General features: G+C 44.2%; 1 protein-coding gene across 3 annotated transcripts in view; it reads right to left on the reverse strand.

The window, feature by feature from the left end:
• Window positions 1–16732, reverse strand: part of zeb1b (zinc finger E-box binding homeobox 1b) — a 50617-nt gene extending 33885 nt beyond the window's left edge. For 2 of the 3 annotated variants that reach the window (XM_044176656.1, XM_044176655.1), the window contains exon 1: window positions 16593–16732. In XM_044176656.1, the coding sequence (XP_044032591.1) occupies window positions 16593–16650 (58 nt within the window). In that variant the 5' untranslated portion in view covers window positions 16651–16732. Of the gene's footprint in view, window positions 1–15411; window positions 15542–16592 lie in introns of those variants that run through there. The other variant, XM_044176657.1, reaches the window with a different exon arrangement.
• Between the last annotated feature and the right edge of the window lie 2656 nt (window positions 16733–19388).

The raw sequence follows: 19388 nt of genomic DNA on the forward strand, positions 1-19388 counted from the left end.
ATGCAAGATGAGGATTTTGAAATCAACAGTACAGCATCAATCAGAAAGTTGTTGCTCAGACCTGGCAAAGAGAAGCACTCAGTAGATCTCTTTCAACAATGAAACCTAAATGGGATGTCCGTCTCTCAGCTATCCTGCAAGGTTAGTGACTATGGGCGGGGCTGGGAAAGGCTAATTGGATGGAGCTATAGGACGTCCTGAGCACTCAGGTCCCCGGCACTTCACTGGCCTCATCATTAGACTGACTGTCTCCTGTGGCCTCCGGCAGAGTGCTGTCTGCATGCCCTAATGACCGCTGACTCACTCAGCACGCAGCACCACCGCCACATTAGTCTAGCCCAGAATAGCCCCAAATAAAGAGAGATGAGGAGTTGGGATGTTAGGCGCCCCTACAGTCTTGTAAGACATGCTTTTGTTGTGTTAAGTTCAGTTCTATTCTATTCTCACCTGTGTATGTGTTCAATTCAAGTCTCACTGTGTCTATTCTACACTATTTAATTCATTTTAGTATGAACTCAGTCACTGTTGTAACAACCTTGTTGGTTACCTCACCAAGTCCTGCCTGTGTAGAATTGTTATGACTAAGTGATGTTAGACACTACTGGTTAATACAGGAAAACTATTTGAGTGTCCACATAGATAAATTAATAGCCACTGAAGATGATTTTTGTCATACATTTGTTTTTTCTGACAAGTCATCAAGTCATGACGGAATGATTTAAAGACTTTCAATTTTTCAAACACTGAAAGTATGTTAGTGAACCACGATGAGGACTGAGCTCATTTTACAATATAAAAAAGTGTTTTTTCAGTGACAATTATTCAGAGTTCACAAGAAAGTTGTTTACCTAGTTGATGTGTCTCAGCATCGGCTGCATTCAATTATCAAGAGAAGGAATTAATTAACTAATTGATGGGTTTGGACATAATTTTAATCTACCCATGATGCAGTGGGTGGTGTAGGTAGGACTATCAGTGTTGTTTGTATTGATTGAGCAGATATGCCACCTGTGAAACATAGCATTTCGCATTTCTACAAAAGCAGTGAAATCTCCCTTTTTTGCATTTTCACAAATAGAATGAAGAAAACAAACAATTTCTGATTTGTGTTATGCCACGCACATTTGTTGCCCTTGCAGCGCCCCCTAGCGGCCGATTTAAATGAAACTTTCAGGGTATGTTTAAGGTACTTAAGTGGACATATCCTGGAAGTTTTGTGATGATTGGACGAACAATGTCTGATTTATAGTCCGATTTGTGTTATGCCACGCCCATTTTTCTTTACATCTGTGGCACCCTCTTGTGGTCGATTTGAATGAAACTTTCAGGGCATGTTTCAGGTACTTATATGGACATATCCTGTAAGTTTTGTGATGATCAGCCCAACGGTTGTTGACTTTGGTCTATTTATGTGCTGAGCCACGCCAATTTTGAAGTTCATTGGTGAATACTAAAAACTAAAAAAGACATCAACAAGCTTTATACAACTTTTGATAAGCTTGGTCCAATGATGATCCACCGAAAATTTGATAGAAATACGACCGATGGTTTAGGAGGAGATGTCAAAAAGGTGTTTTTCAAAAAATTCAGAATGGCGGAAAATCTAATTAGGCAGACTTTGGTGGTCCAAGAGGCTTTTTGTAGAGCACATTGAGCTGGGCTTGTGTGAGAAATTTCAAGTCATTCGGACGGTGTGAGGGGCCTGTTCAAAACTGCATTTTTGAGCCTTAATTACAGCGCTACCATGAGGCCGATTGGGCTCATATTTCTGTGGAAGCACATGCACATCATTTCCAGTTATTTAGCCATGTTTCGTGTTTCTAGTTCATTCCAGCTCACAGGAATTTGAGCTGTGGCATAAGACAAATAATAATAATAAGCACAAACACAATAGGGTTTAAATATTTTCCAAAATATCTAACTATTCCTTTAAGTGCCTGAGCAAAAATAAGTTACTGAGCTTTGTGAAACAATATAGAGCCTGGCTCAGCAGATAGCTATGGGTTAACCAGGCTGTAAAACCCACATGATGGAAGGACAGAGGACTCCTCTGTGTTCAACTGACCATGGGGGGCAGGAGGAAGCGGGTGAGCGGGAGGGATGGAGACAGGGAGAGTTTTGTACTGTTGTCCTTCCAATAAGATAGCAGTAAATGTCCTCCAGCAACACAGCTTCCCAATCTAACAAGTGTTTAGTTCATACTGTAGGTGGGAAAATAAATTGAGTTTGGAAGATGGACAGGACAGTCCTGACAGAAAAAAATAAAATAACATAAAAAAGGCAACTGATAATAAAAGAGGAAAGACACAGTTTTATATTTTCTTAATGTTCACCTGTGGGTGAATGTCTGTGTACGACAGAGAGAGAGGACACATCTGCTAGGGATTTGGGACAGGGCGATTTCACCTTCTGTCAGGAGAGAGAGAGAAAGAAAGAAAGAGAGGGGGAGCGAGTGTGAAAGAGACATGGCCTGTCTTAGATACACCAACTGAGTGCAGTATCAGCCAAAAATACTCCTCCTAACAAGTCAATACTGCGTATCGATTACTTCTGCGCAGGGCTTATGCAACATCACCACCTCAGTGTACAATTATGATGAAATCACTGTGTGCAGGCAGGGGTTCACAGCAACCTTCTTGCCCTGTAGAGACGGAAAAGCAAACTCTCAATGTGTGCCACAGGGCCCAGAAATCAAACGGCAAAATGTGAACAGAGATTCACAGCAACATGGAGCTGAGGTGGATCTCCAGTTAAGGAGGACAGAGTGACAGAGTGGAGCCAAAGTGTTGGTGAGACACTTCTGAGCGAGATGCATTCACCTATACTCATCTCCTCATCCCTCCTCTCCTCACCTGCTACTCCTTTTCCTCCTGCTCTTAGTCCACCATCAACTCCTCCCTCTTCTCCTCTCCTGAAACCCAATGCAGCACCATTTCCATTGGGACTCTGATGTGAGCTCGGAGACGGCCGCGCTTAATCAATAGTGCTAGGTTGCCAAGACAACCTTGATTTCCTGTCGCCGCTTTTGCAGAGCGCCGGTGATTGCGCCGGGTGTCCATTGCACCTGCCACCCTCTCCTCCACCTCCTCCTCTTCCACTGTCTCATCAAGCGCTCCCTATCACTTGTCTCCCTCCCTTCCTCCCCCGCCATATATCCACCATAGACAAAAGAGGAAGACAGATACACAAAGGCAAAACGGATTAGATCCAAGAGGTTTGGGTTTGATCAATCAAAACACAGTATTGAGTGTGAGGCCACATGTACACGAACACACATGCATGCAAACACACTTAAACAAACATACACACACTGTCATCCCTAACAAAAGTGAGCAGTGACAGCTATCATATCTACTTTGGAGGGTGATGTCATTGCACCTGGGGAGCGTTTACTATCAGACCTCCTCACACACACACACACACACCCTCCCCCCTTGCCTCTCTCTCCTACAGGAGGAGTTGGCACCTGTTTTTTTTTCATTCATTATGGAGAGCTCATTAATCGTGGCTGATAACGAGGACGTGGGACAGGACATGATTAAGGGGCTCTCTCTCCTTTAGCTGGGCGCCCTTGGGGATAAACAGCCTAGGGTGTGCGCGTGTGTGTGTTTCTGTGTGGGCCGCATGTTAATAAAGGTAAAGGACACACACCCAGTGCTATCTCTAGGACATCTGTGGGATAGGATACTACATGTTTTCACTTTTTTAGAGTTTATAGCCACAGTCAGTTTAGTCACTTGTATCCCACTGAGAGTCTTCACCTATGTCTGTGCATTAATCCATCCTCCCTTAAAGATCTAAGTTTGTCTTTATAAAGATTATCTTAATGCTACAGTTTAATGCTGTGGGAGATGGACCGGGGACTCAGAGAGAGGAAGACTTATCTCTGTGGAGTTTTTTTCCCCACTTTTGCAGCATGTGAGGATGGTGACTCCTGAGCTTCCCAGCACATAGTCCCTCTCATAACTGGGCATAGAGACACACACACACACACACACACACTTCCTGTCTCTTCAGCTGTTCCTATCAAATAAAGGCAAAAAGACTGTTTTAATAAAAATCTGTGCTTTTGAAGGAGCCTTATTTTCATGCATTATCTAGTCATTTGTCAATTCAATAGTGCGTCAGGCTGAAATGGAGTCACATTAGTTGCGAGAGTGAACAATATGTATGCTAGACTGAGACTAATTTCTCAGTGTCACGCATGCTGTAGACTATGAAATTGTTGATTGTAAGTTAAGAGAGTAATATGATTTTCTATTTGCTAGCCTGTGCTTTGTGTGTGTTTGTGTGCATGTTTGCCTGCATTCTTGGGTCCAAATTGATCTGCTTCAGACTTTGATGTCACTGAAACATCCATAAACAATTTCAGACTGAGAGTTGATGTGATTGTGAGAGACCAGTTTGATGCTTTTTTTTTATAAAGGCTGTGCATAATTTTGGTACAAGGTACTGTTCTGGGTCAAACTTGAGTGTTGCAGAGTACAAGAACAGATATAGTTCATGATTATCTGCAAGGCTTTGGAAGCACACACATATATGGACATTTATGAAAGTCACGCACACAGTGGTAAGTTGATCGCCACCCATCCACAAAATGTGCTTTCTTATAACAAACTGACAGGTGGCCGTGCTTAAGGGTTACTTGCAGTTTGATGACAAATTCATTTTGATGATACTATTTGTTTTGATCATTTGGCTATCAAAAAAGTTTTTGATAGGAAAATTATATATACTCCCTCGTCTCAGTACTAACCTCTGTGTCCCGTGTCTGTCCGCTGACAATACCATTATACTATATACTGTGTTGGTTTTTGAAACATCCATTTTGACCTGGTACATACAGAAAAAGGCGTAGTTGTCTATTTTGTCAGGTCATCACAACAAACTAAATATCAGGAAAGTACACAAATGCCAGAAAGAGGCTATCAAATTTGTTCTTGCATACCTGCATGTTTGGTCAAACAAACAAGTATTATATAATACTGAACATAAGGTTAGTACAGGCTGGGAAGCACAAGCATTTAGCATTGCAGGCTCTGGTACATCAAAATAGAGGATAAAATAATAAACATATGTTTGTTTCTTAACAGGTCAGAACTGACCCACAAATGTAATTCGTGTAACTGAGCCATAAACACAACAGGATGTTATGACGTTCCAGCCAGAGAGCAGAGATCAGTCTGTACATGCATAAGGGCTTTGTAGTTCAGCAATCGTTTAGTCTTACACACACATTAAATCCAATCTGTCTGGACCAGGACCCTAATCCCCTCTCCACGGCCAGGGAGACAAGCAGACAGTAATCCGCCATATTTGTATATTAATAGCCAGAGTCTCAGAGGGGGCCTCTCTATATATCGTAATGTATGTTTTATTAGTTGGTTAATCTGCTTGTGGATCAGAGAACCTGGTCCATTTAAACCTGGGTTTTAATAAAAACACAGCCAGCCCTGCCTGAGGGATAAGCTCCCCAAGGACAAGGGAAAGAGCATGCCTGGGTTCAATAGACTCATCATCAACAATAAACAGCTTTACATCAATGTTATCTGTCAAGGGGCAATATAATTGATTGTAGAAGTGGAAGTGGAATTCAGTCCTGGGCCTCTGCCCTTTCCTATGAAGAGGGGTAGATAAAGCCTGACCCAAATATAAGCCTGCACCCTTGTTACCATAATGCACGCCTCAATCAACTCTAATGCTTTTTCTGAGGATGTACTTTAGAATCACTGTGTGTGTCCATAATAATCCACATTGCCCTGAGAAATTCTCCCTGCCTTCCTGAGGAGTTGTCCCTCAGACACTCAGGTGGGACAGATTTGGTTAAAATGCCGCTCCACGTCAGCAGGCACAACCAGTGGAGTAAAGAAGAGCACAGGGGTGAGATTCCTTAGGATCTGGATCACGTTGGAGTTGTCCGCTCACCTCTCAGCCTGTCTAGACGCTGTGTCACTGCCACACCCCACCGGACATCTGTCCTGATTCAATAGATTTATCAGACAGCCATTCGTTTACAAGGGCATTGCTTTAAATTAGCTGGCGAGTCGGGGAATGATGGAGGTGGGCCGGACAGGAGGCCCATTACAGCCTAAGGGACACTGTCCCTTTTGCTTACCAATGGTCTACGGTTGCCAGCGGTCACAATGATGTCTGTAATCATTGTGATCTGCAACTGCAAGGGCTGTGGACAACTGCTGATGCAATTAAACTGGCCTATTCGTGATTTTCTCTTTAAAATATTTTACTCTAATACAGAGGCATGTGGCATCAGTTTTATGGTAGGCATCAATCAAAGGGACTTCCATTGGGTAAACAAACAAACAGCTTTTAAACATCTGGTTAGGAGAGATAGAGAGAGAACGAGAGAGGCACCCTAGGGAGATGTGTGGTTTTCCTCTGAGATCTGTTGATTAGGAGGAAGGACGGAGGGAAGGGCAGAAAATGAAACAAAAAAGGAGAGGAAGCGCCTCAGAGACAGTTCACACTCAGGTCAGATTTCAGGTGGAGGCCAGGAATGCACTCACAAACCACGCTTAACACACTGAGCCACACAAACAGAAAGACACAAAAAAACATGGCCTTTAAATGCATTACAGCCAGACCATGTGACTCTCACGGGGTAGTCTCATGGGAGCATCCCCCACCCCTGATCTCCCTGATGGACTATAACAACAGGAAGTCAGCTTGTCCTGCAACATCACACCACACCTACAGATAACTGCTCCCTCTTTCACACACAGTACATATTAACACAGAAAAATTCACAGTCACACAGAAAGGCACAGAGGCACCCCTTTCTTGGACCATTCCAGCCTCGCTCATCACATTACATTAGCGGCAGCCATTTATCAGTCATCACAGTTAAGTCTAAGTTTAATCCCTCTAAAAGTGTGCTGTGTGGTACAGAAGAATCAATGGCACGCTGCCCACTTCTGCTGGCGTCGGTGGCGAGCGAGATGCGCTGCAGCCTGGCACTGAAACAAGGAGAGACCAAGGCTGGCAGGGGGTGGGCTTTTCAGTGACTGAATAGCCCTTGTTTATCTAGGCCCCTCTGGGAAGTCAGGACACTGCAGTGAATAGGAGCCAGTTAGCAGCGATGGCATAATAAGACTAGGGGGGAGGTCATTGAAATTCAGCACAGACTACTGTCAAGACAAACCACCCATGCCAGCTGTGGCAGCGACTCAAAGGAGCAAGGGAGTGTTTTCTATGGCATTAGGTGACCAAAAGAGTTTTGATGTGCCATTGCTTACTCATCAAAAATACCAGATGAGAGGTGGAATCTTATGTTGAAATGAAAAGGAGGGATCTTTCAAAAGATGGGGAAACTGTTTCACTAAAGCTGAACAAGAGAGGCACACAAATGTGGCTAATTTAAGTCATGAACTTCCTCAAAAGAATGACACTGACAAACAGAACTGGACTATTTTCTCTTTAGGCCTATGTGTCATACTGTGTCCAGGCACTCTTTGCTCTTTATGGGCAAGTCAGAAGTAACTGGAAGCACTGGGAGTCATTGGGTCGACACAGTCATAGTGTTCTTCAGCCCCTTTTCCAAGTCTCAACAGGATAGCAAGGTGCTCTGCAGAAAAGAAAACTGACCTTTCATTCCCAGGCTCACCATTGAATTTACAGAGCCAAATCTTTTTAATGTGTCTGAAAAGAGATGCTGTTTTTCTTTGCCCTCTGTGTGGTGTGAAACAGACGGGTCTACAGCTTAGCAATAGCGTTGATTTTTTCCAGGCTTTCATGTTTTCTGCCCCGGTTTGTGGTCTCCGCAGCCCCTGATGAGGAGCCTTAAATAGTCTGCCACAGGTGCTGGGGGCCGGGTAGGTGAAGGAGGGGGAGCAGGGCCGCAGGAAGCCTCTTGTTTTCACAGAGATAAAGGGCTTTCAGGTTGCATCCTGGGCCGTAATCTCTCACAGACTTCCTGGTTTTGTTCACAGTGAGGCAAGAGAAAATGACAAACTAACCTTCGCCCTAAGAAGCTGATCGATAGCTTCTGATGAGACAGGATGTCGCTGGATTTGAAGAGCATAAAACGACAAAGAGACAGCCCGGATTTGATTTTGAGCTGTGTTCATTAATAGTCCTTGATCAGGGCTGATTTATGGGTTCATTTATTCAGAGTGCTGGTTCATTACTGATGATGATTATAAAAGTGTGCATTTAATTTCTTTCCTGACCTCTTCATTTGCTTTTAAAGCACAATTAACATTGTTCCAAGCTCTTACATCCTAATTAAAGAAAAGATAACGCTCCTTTCCTTCACATTCAAGTTCCTCCTTAACCAGTCACTTAGTGCTGGCCTTGTGTTTAAAAAGACCCATTTACTAGAAATTTGCATGAAAGGGGTTTATTGAAAAGTATGCATTGAGAAGCGCAAACTTCAGAAGAACAGGCAACACATTCACAGATTCACAGGAAAAAAAAAACCTCACATTCCTCCTCTTTTCTCTGCTGCTCTTACATTTTCTCTCTCTATTCTGAACATGTCCTTCTTGAGAGGGCCAGCATTTGACCGTGAGCCACACCCTGTTCTCCTGCCAGAGGAAACTTTCAATCTCTGCTTCTCTCCCTCACTCTGACTGTAGCTCTCTCGTACTTTGTCAGGTGTTATTTATGAGAGCTGTATAGCTGAGTTGCTGCATGCCTACAGCACCTGCTGGTGTTGGAGAATCAGAGCCAAGGCAGCTGCCAGAGAGAGGAATGGGAGACAGAGAGATAGCAAAAAGGAAAGAATACATAGGACTCGAGAAGAAGCCAAAGAGTGAGACACTTATGAGAAAAGGAGAATTAGAGGGTCACAGAAGGAAAGTGGAGTGTATGGTGGGGCAAGAGTCTATGGCTTTGCTGATGTTGTAAGCACACTGGCATGCCGCTAACAGATCATACAACTAATGATGGGTGTTATGATGGGAACAGTAGGACAAAACAAACAAACAATAGATGAGCAAGCACTAATTAATAGTGTCGTACAACTCCAAACGTGATCAATTAAAGGCCATGCTTCATTGACTTGCAGGCAAAAGCGCCGGCGCCAGTGTAACGAGAGAGGGGAGGGCCCTGTCAGCATGAGTAAGAAGACAGATGTGCAATCGCCTGGCTATGGCGATCCGAGGGTATCTACTCCCTTCTCTTCACTACCTACTACACACACATTACACCCACACATGTATTTATGGAAAGTGCTCGGGGAGGCCCCAGTATGTTTTGGCTGTAAACACCTGAACGCTGGCAGCGGTGAGCTGAGCCAGGACAGGAGGGCTGAGACAGGTCAAAGGTCACTGGCTTAATTCCAGTTCCCAGAATCATAGAGACCTGGTGTAAAAAAAACCTGCACTATGTACTTTGCTCTAGAAAGCTGTCGATCATGTATCAAAGGTGCTTGTGGGGTAGACAGCCTAAATTTACAGGTTGGTCAACAAGAGCAAGAACACAATGCCAACCCTATCTCTACTGTACAGAACATCAAATCCAAAAGGTTAAATGTAACATTAACTATTTAAGCATAGAGCACATGCGCCAACGCATGCTGCCTGTTGCTGTTGCTCCTGCTGTAACAAAAGAGTTTCCCCTCGGGGATCAATAAAGTATTTCTGATCTGATCTGAATACTTTGGAATAGTAGACAGAATAGTGACACTCAGGTAGTAGAAGTGAGAAACATATGGAGTGATGTAACTAGGGAATAAACAGTTTATAAAGCACTGTAGATGACTTCATCATTCAGTGACACGTATTTCTCAAACAGGGGCCAGCCCTGTTGAATCTCTTTAAGCAGGAACTTAATGAAACCTTCGAGAAAGGTAACTGTATGAAAACAAAACATTGTTAGGAAATACAGTAAATTTCTATAGTTACCCGAGGTATAGAATTCTTTTTTTTTTTTGTTTGTCTTTGTTTTGATCTGTTTACTGCTCTAAAGACATGGTATCAATTTAGTCCAGGCTGCATATAACATTATTCCTATGTCCTTTGCCTTTTGTTCATGCACTGTTTTGTATTTTTCATTCACGAAGGCATACTGTAGCTCCTTTCTTATAACAGCGTGTATAACAGCGGCTGCCTCCTTCGGTCAAGTCACACTAGCGGGGTCATGGGGCGCTCAACAAAACGCTCATGAGTTAAATGGGGCAATGCAGATGCTCCATGCCTCCCTCTATTCTGCCCTCCCTTCTGTTTTCAGGCTGGCCATTCTCCTCTCATTAATCCTGTGTAGATGCTTATCCATGTTGTGAACATATCAGCCGGCCTTCTCTCTGACTAACAAACAGGGTGACTAAGGTTTTTTTTTTGTTGAGTTGTCACAGGGCTAGCCTAGCCTAGCTAGTTCAATGCATGGGCTTGGGGACAGAGGGGCACTTGATTTGTTAGTCACATCACAGCCAGGCTGTGCAACTGGAATCAGTATGTGAATATGAATGCGTACACCCTCAGGAGGGTCATTATCAGTTCTGTGTGCTATGGAGAGGAAAATCAATATGGTCATCATAACGGGCTGGCAAAAAGCCAGCCACTAGGCTGTGTTCAAAGCACAATACATGGCAGCGGATTACTCCTCATCTGATGTCATCTAATTTCATCCCTGTAGACAGAGACACTGTGGGACTATACAAAAGGTCAAGCACATTTAAAAGGGACTAGACATCCAACATCTAGGTCAAAAAAGACAACAAGATTATAGAAAAGACACACAAACTGACAGTCAGCTGGTCTGAAGTGAAGCTACAGCAGAGGTTTGCACTGATGAATTTTTGCCACAAACACAAGCTGGTGTAAGAGCCCCTTACCGGGCCCGCCTTCTGCCTATTGTGTCAGTCCAGTCTTTTTCATTAACCGCTCCACTGAGGACCACAAGGAGGGGAGGGGATAGATGGGTGGGAAGGGAAAGAATGAGGTGGTGGTGATGATGGGGGGAATAGGAGGGGGTCTACAGACAGACCCAAAGGGACTCACTGTGGACCTGAAGAGCAGCCACCAAATACATGATTAAAAACACACATCAACAGGCAGCGCTGGGCACACCGTACACAATATTTACCTCCACCTGGATGGCAATTTAGAGGTAATCTCTCCCTCAAGTATACACACTACTAGAGAATATTATCTCTCACCCCCATACTTGTGGGGAGGGGATGAGTAGGCGGGAGAGACCAAGAGCGAGCAAGGGACAGTTAAGGTAAAAGAAAAGAAAACATAGTTGGGAGAGTTTGTGAGGTTGAACTCATCTTGCAAACACACCTGTCTACCCATGACTCACTGCTTTGGAGTCAGGAGAGAAGAGGAGGCTTTTCTGCTCAGTTAGCTTTCATGATACACTTAACTGAGCTCTACTCCCTACACTGCACTGCAACAAATACTTGCCTACACCACTTTCTGTGTCAGTATCAGTGTTTAGGGTCAAGGCTGTCAGAGCTGCAGCACACCAATACAACTCACTCAACAACAACAAGCATGTCAGTATGGATGCTGTTCCACATGTTAGGTCACATCAAGGCAGCAGTTCTGGCTACTACAGTACCTAAATGATCTTTCACGCTGCAAGAAGCAGCCCAGGCTGCTATTCTCGGGGGCCATGTTTTGCTCCAGAGCAACGGTTGTGCTTTGGTCCAGCTCACTGAGCTGATGCGTCCCACCGCCTCATCCTTGTCCCTATCCCCAATATTTTTGTCCTGTCAGGGAGAGTGTTGGCGATCTGTGGATCGTCAGTTAGGAAGCCTCCAAGGTGTGCGGCCCCCATCACATTGTCCTGTCATGCAGATGGACCCCTCATGGCCCATGCTGGGGATTTGGGGAAACTCCTGCCTGCTGTGCCAAATTAAGCCTTCACCCTGACATTAAAAACAGCACACTGGGTAGCACACATTGCCACTTTAAAATACACGGGACATAAATGCCACAGGGATGCGTTGGCGTTAACATTGAGGCGAGCAAGCGTGACGCAGACATAAGATACATTTCCAAGACAAAAATGTCAAACAGAGTGCTGCAAAGCAGGCCCTTGAGGGACCAAGGGCTGCATGAGAGAGGGATTTGATGAATTCTGCGAACGTTCCACAGATTCCTCCCTCGCGGGGACCTTTGGGAAAAGAATGGGTCATATGCAAATGTCATGCACAGTATGGTGGAGAAGTTTCCCACAAGCCGAGTGTGAAAAGGGCTCTCCCTCCCCATGCCGGGCCCGCTGAATGGGCCTTTTCTTTTGCCACTGAAAGTGTATGAGGTAGAGCAGGCAAACTGCAAAGGTAACTAGGCTCTTTCTCCTCAGGCTTTCTCACTACAGCCTGAACACACAATGGTTCATTTAAGCATTCAGCCACACAAACCCCAATAAAGCACATCCAAGCGCAGTTAAGGGGGTTACTGAAACTGACTCTGAGTTTAAAACTCCTTCTTTATGAAGGGAGAGCACCTTTTTATAGGCTAATGCTCTCAGCCTCCATGGGAGCAGCTAATCATTAAGCTGCCTTAACAGAGGTGGGAGTGTGGTCGTACATCACATAATTTTAATTCAGCTGAATGGTCAGATGAGGACAGGCATGTTGAGGGATGAAGCTTAGCCAGAAACTAAACTTTTATTTCCAGATGATTAATAAAAAACAAACAAGTAAAATGTTGTCATCTTTATCTGTATGGGGTCTAAAATTATTTAGTTATTCAGTTATTTATTGCTGATGTATGTTCCAAGCATAACACACAGCTAGTTTTGACCCTAAAATCCATACAGGGCTGGGAGATAGCTGCCATGTGTGTCATGCTTTTCATCTGCCAGCACCAGTCCCTCAGTTGTCACCTGTTGTATAACTCTTTAGTCACCTCAGCCACTTCTCACAAACTCTCTCCATCCCCCCTTTTGACTCCACAGGGAACGTGGAGCCCACAGTTTAAGGGGTCAGAGAGGAATGGACGAAGAGAAGGAGGGTGCTGAGAAAAAGCTGCAGCTTGAACATCCCCCCCACCCCCACCCCTCCTCCTCTCTTCCCCTTTCATTGAACAGACTTAAACACAAACACAATTGGACATGCTGGAAGCCTCACAATGGCACAGGGGGGGAAAGTGAAGTCATACTCTAGGCACGCATGGGTACCTAGGTCAGGGGGCAATCAACAGCACCCCTGGCTACTGTGTCTTAACCTCCCGAAATAAAGGACAAGCTCTGGAAGGAGGAGTAAGAGGGAAGAGACAGAGAGAGTGGAGGCAGGGGGATTTTCTTCTTACTTGGCACTCTCAAATTAAGCTGCTGAGGAAGTTGGTGAAAAGCAGTGCGATAAATGAAAAGTTTCCTCCTCTGCTAAACTCTTCACACAACAGGGATGGACCTTTTAAATGTAAACAGATGTCTTTTAAAACACTGAAGTGGCATGTGGAGCTACAGAGCCAATCCCCACCTCCTCCGAAGCCTCCACTATAGCACAAAACATAGCTTGTTTCACCAAACAAAGTGTAGCTATAGCTAAACCATTGTTTTTTATTGTTTTCCCACAAACTTAAGCATGTGGTTGTATTCAATAGTTTCTAGACAGGGTGAGTGAGTCCAGGGCACTAAGTATAGTTTAAGTATAGTTTTACCAGGCCAATTAACATGCTCTTCAACATTACATGAGTAGTTGCCAAGTGCCAAGCCCACAACCTCATTTTCCTTATTTGATGGATGATTCATCAAGGTACAAGCGTGTGCCAGAGTATGCCTCAGAAAGAGAGAGGGGTGGAGGAATGGAGAGAGAGAGAGAAGAGAGAAAGACAGATTAGGGGATGAGACAAATTACCCTTATGATATTGTCAAATAAATAGAAATCCTAGCTACCTGTATGCACACTCATTTCAAGGTGTCTCCAAAACACTGTTCTGAAGACATCAGCCCCAGCTCCTGAGCATGGGTGCAAAGCTGTCCCAACACAGCCCTGTTTATTTTTTGCAAAGAATGTTAACACCGAGCGCATTCCTCTATTCCCAAATTGCTGTGTTAAATTACCATTGCAGGGAAAGGCTGCTATTCCTGAGGGGAGCTGACTGGGGAGAAGCGACAAAAGAAGCTGCAGTACCCTGCAGATTGCAAACACCTGTCGTCCTCCAGCCTCTTAACACCTCTCTGTTTACAGCAGGGAATGGGGCGCACCTTGATCTCAGCTCCCCCTGCTAGCCAGGGACCTGGCAAAGCCACTGACCATAACAAGCTGGGCATAACTTGAGGGCTTGCTTAATTATAAGAGCCCAAGCAATGGCTATTGAAACATTTTTTCACCATAAAAAAGTAGCCACTAGGCTGGAGTTGGTTCCTGTGAAGACAGCAGCCCATATTAAAATGCTTAACTTGTTAAAAATAAAAAATAAAAATGTAACAAAGCCAAGGTTATGACAACATGCAACAACACCAGCCTTCAATCTAACTTTACTGAGGAATTCCCTTCAGAAAGCAGAGATGTTGATTTACATGACAGATCACCAGCCTTGTCAGAAGGTGGTAGGAAGTGAGGACTTAAAAGCAGACCTTGACGGCTCTTTGAAGCGGATGCAAATGAGGCGAAGTAACAGGGAACACATCTGTTTGGTTAAGGATGAGACTTTAAATATCAATAAGGCTGTGCCATTATTGAGAAACATTTAACAAAACCCCGTTAAGTTAAAGGGAGGGGGGGGGAGCAACAAATGAAGTCTCTCTATAGAAATATCCACACCTTGACAGTAAGACCGTTATCTGAGGTGTGTCCGCACCTTGCACACATTTAACTGCGCACACGCTCCAGAGACGAAATGCATAGCTGAGCACACCACACAAAAAAAAAAACCGAGAAGACAGTGGAAAACATCGATAGCACCCATCAAAAAATATGCCACTCTTCACATCACTCATCAGGTATCCATAGAAAATTCATACGACGGCAAACCCGCACAAGAAAACACCGTTCGTCTCCTTTCCGCCCACGAATTACTGTTTATAGCCCCACAGAAAGTAACGGCTTTTACTGAGCGAGTTCGTCCATCCCATATCTGACGGTACACGTTTGTTTTGACAAAATAACACTGAATTTCCTGCATTACCCCAGTTCCTTTAAGCTACACTGGGTGGCACAACTCACGAGCATGACTAGTTGATAGACAACACATGTTGTCAGACCCGCGACAAAAAAAAGCTTGCTTTCACAATAAAATTATTAGAAATAGTAAATGCTGTAAATTGCCGGTAAATTGTCGGTCTACGGTTTCACAACAGCCCACGACGTAAATAGCCTACATGGAGAGATGTAGCAGGAAAACAGACGTTAACAACTCGCAAAAGTGCTATAGAATTACCTTACAATTAAGCAACATTAACATTGACGTGTGTTATAAAACAGGAGATTAATCTAGTGACAAAGTATCCTCGAAGAGAACCCTATAGACTACTTTGTAACCAACAATATTTTCCCACCTCAGTAAGGTGGGTGAAACTCCGTTGAGCTTCGCATACCGAAACGCAGATTATGTATCCACTTGTAGCCTATTATTCATAGCCTATACAGGCGCTTTATTAAAATAAGCAATAGAGAGAATAGACAAGAAAAACGGAGTGTTTAAAGGTTCGCTCGCGTCCACGGTCGTTCAAGAATCAGGATTCCCAGCGCGCGACTGAAGAGGATCCGCTGTCCTTATATGGGCTGCGCTCGCCCTGCTCACACAAACAGCGCGTGAGATATTCCTCGTTCTACTGAACCTCTGTTACCCGATCCATGTTTCTACTAAGCTTTCTGTCATTAGTCTTCTTTACTGTCAAAGATCCTTGTTAAAACATTTAACGTGAACGGTATGAGCAGCACAGAACTAAAACACTGTAAATAGTTGGGAGGATGAAGGAAAGAGAACTGCTCAAAACGTGCTTCAACACAACAATACGCATTTCTTCCCTTTTCTGCCTAAAAACATTATAACGGTGTCGTCGATAATATAAACCTAATATAAAGCACATGGCAGGCAGGATTAAATCACACAAAATGCGTTTTGTCAGCCCGTTTAGTGCAGCAACAGTGTCCTATCGCTACCTGCTCCGAGTGAGCAAAAGAAAGAAAGAACAAACCAAACAGTTGTGTCCCCTCTTTTTCAGAAACATACATGATGTCCACGACGTTTTCGACAAAAGCACAGCTATATCTAATATTTATTCAGCCCAAATCGTTAAAGACAACCAGTCTGTCGAGGTCCGCAATAACAATCAGGTAGCCCACAGATACAGGTCCGAGTTTGGCGGTGGGCTCAAAAACTCGACAGAATGTAACTAAATCAATGAATAAAGAGTGTATAAAGAGGGTCAAAGTGTATTAAAATTAATAAAGAGGTATAAAGTGGAGACAAAAGCTGGTCCACTCATAACAGGGTGAGGTGCGTATAACGGTCTCTGGTGCAGCGAACCGCTAGGCGGAGGGAGAGACGCGGCCCAGGTATAACGGTACACCACATAGGGCTGTAATACAGCGCTCACTTGCTACTTCCCAGCACTTTCAGTTACTAAAAAACAGACTTATCGGCTGCCAAACTTTTCGGTGAAATTACCGGGAGACAGAACAGCCTCTAGACCGTTTCCCCGAAAGAAAAGCTGCGCGTTGTACTTTTACTCACCGTTGTTCCTCCTCGGGTTCGCCTGCTTTCTGCGCTTACACCTGGGGCCATCCGCCATGATCCTTTCGTTGAGTCTAAATGCTGCCTGAGAGTCACCTCCTCTCTCACCCCTCTCCCCCTCTTCCTCCTCCTCCTCCCTCCCCTTCACCTCCCCTTCTCCGCACCTGGTTTACGACACTCAGCTTTACGACATCACCTTCCCGCACCTCCCCGACCCACGCTGCCAGTACCATTCATGCTAAGTAGCCTACTGGAAGTGAGAGGGATGGCTGCATGTACACTGTACCTGCCCAGCCTTTTACTAATGTGTCATGTATTTAAAACACAAGATGCAACAATTTCTTTGAGTCTTTTTGTAGTAGTAAAAGGTATATGCCTAGGTGATAGTGGTTAGGGGTTGTGTTAGTTTGCATTGTTTATAACATCACAAACTACCCACTGTACTTCATATAGTTTGTTTACCTGAACAAAATGCAGGTTGGAAATTTCATTTATATATTTTTTGTTTGTTTGTTTGTTTGTTTTATTTTGTCCAAAAAGAAATGATTTTTGAGGTAATGTTGTGCTGTATTTGGCAATGCATCACTTTTTTTCTCTTACACACATAATTGGTTGAAGATTGATTACTCTGTGACATAATCCGTGTACATTATGTCATGATAAACACCTTCAAATATGACATTTTGCTACCCAACTTGATCCACAGACCTGTTGTTTACGTGCCATGTATGTGTCTGTGTTTGCCCCGTGTGTGTGTGTGTGTAGCACAGTATCAGCACAGCAGACAGTGTGCGTGTGTGTGTGTGTGTTAGAGAGAGAGGAAGAGGTCATGAGACTGTCATCACTGAATCAATCCTCCACCTAAAGAAAGACCCTGCTGTTCTTTTGAGCAGAGCTCACTGCAGCGGTGATGAAGAGGAGGCAGACAAACCTCCACGCACAAACACACACCACTTATCACATTAGGCTCTGTGTAAATAAAAAAAAAAGAAAAATCCAGGATCACATGTTTGAGGTGAATTCTTCTGGAAACCACCAATAGGAAAGATGAAGTTTATAAACTCAGCACAGAATGAAATGATGCTCGAGGTCCGATGACATGCAATTATAGGTCAGAGGAGCAGCAGTTGCTGCGAGGCTGTGGCTATTCTTGCAGCAGATGACTATAAGGTTTCTGGTGCCCGGACCTCTGGTATGTGAGATGTTGTCATCATTCAGTCCATTGTGGCAGCTAGACTGTGGAACCCAGTTTTGCCTAAAGTTGGTTGACCTGTAGTGTCAAGACAGACTGTTTAATGAGGCCATGACAGTTTGTAATCACTGGAAGTGATTTAAGAAGCGAGCAGAAGTTAACACTTTGACTTCGGTCTGTTTACAGGATATATTTGGATTACAATTCCAAGATGTCATCATATAAGCATAAACTAGATATTATGTCACAAGCATATAGCCTTGATATAAATCTACCTATCAAGCATTTAGACTTAAGGTAACAAACTCCTCATTGCTGGAGAATCAGCTTATCATTCAGCTACATGTGACAGCTTGTATACATTGGCTGGCAGATCTCTGGGCTGAATAATTCAGTAGCAGCAGAGCAGTCCAGCTCTCAGGGCAGGCTGCCCAGACAGAGAGTAATAGCTTTAGCATAAACAACACCTCCAAACTTGCTTCAGGTGGCCTTCTCCACCAATAGACAGCCTGCCTGAGAGGGACATGGCGAGGGGAGGGTGCCCAGACTCTCTCTCTCTCTCTCTCTGCCTTCCCTGATGAAAAAGGCCCCAGAAACAGTCTACATCAGCAAAGATCAATGATGAGACACTCAGCTAACTGTGCAGTTGTAGCGGTGTTCCCTGCACACCGAGCCTGGAAAAATAGGATGCTTGGTATCCAATGGAAAATCCGAGCTTTCCCATTTTTCTTGGATCACACTGCTATTAGCATGAAGTCATTTTTCAGCGTCTGTGGAAAACAAAGAATAACAATTATACGACCACTACTAATATGAAATAGCCTGAAGACATCTCTGATGTGTTTCAGAGGAACTGGAGTAAAACAGGGTGATTTATCTTCTCGCAAATCTTTGTGTGTTTTGTACTGGAGCAAATTCATACACCAGCAAATGAGAAATACATGGAGCTGCTTATGTTGTTAGATACACACAGGTTTCCTGATGACCCCTACTATGCTTTGGATGAATGCAGGGTCAGAGAAGTCAATTACAAGACATTGATCTAATTTAATAAAACAGCCACACTAAAACTAATACCTCAGCTAATAAAGACAGAGGCAGTTTTTTTTTTATCATGAATGCCCTGCAAATTCCCCCCATAGGGGACATACAGGTGCTATTCACCTGAATAATGACAATTGCAATAAAACTGAGATACTGTCTTAACTAAAGTGGGCCATGAAATACAATCAAAGGCTGACTCCTGCTCTTCGTATGGGGAGTTGAAACTGAGGCGAGGCGGGGGGAGAGAGTGAGGGATAAGCAGCCATCCTCCACTACATTAAGGGATCATGCTGCTCCCTGAAAATGAGTATTGATCCTCTTAGGTCCAGGATCGTTTAGGAGATTAATGTGAGTAGTGGTTGAGCTCCATGGTGCTCCACGCAGGACCAGGGGATCAGCTCAGTGGGACTGCCGAGCCAAAGCAGCCTTTCGGTGAGTGGGGACAGATGGGCTGGTTTGGGGGTCGTGCAGCTCTGTCCCATGCATCCAGCCACAACCCCACTAGCTCTGTGCCATCTGGGCTGTCGGCTAAGAGAATCAGCTGGATGTCTAGGGGTCAG

This window comes from Siniperca chuatsi, linkage group LG19, assembly GCF_020085105.1.
Source record: "Siniperca chuatsi isolate FFG_IHB_CAS linkage group LG19, ASM2008510v1, whole genome shotgun sequence".
NCBI lineage: Eukaryota > Metazoa > Chordata > Actinopteri > Centrarchiformes > Sinipercidae > Siniperca > Siniperca chuatsi.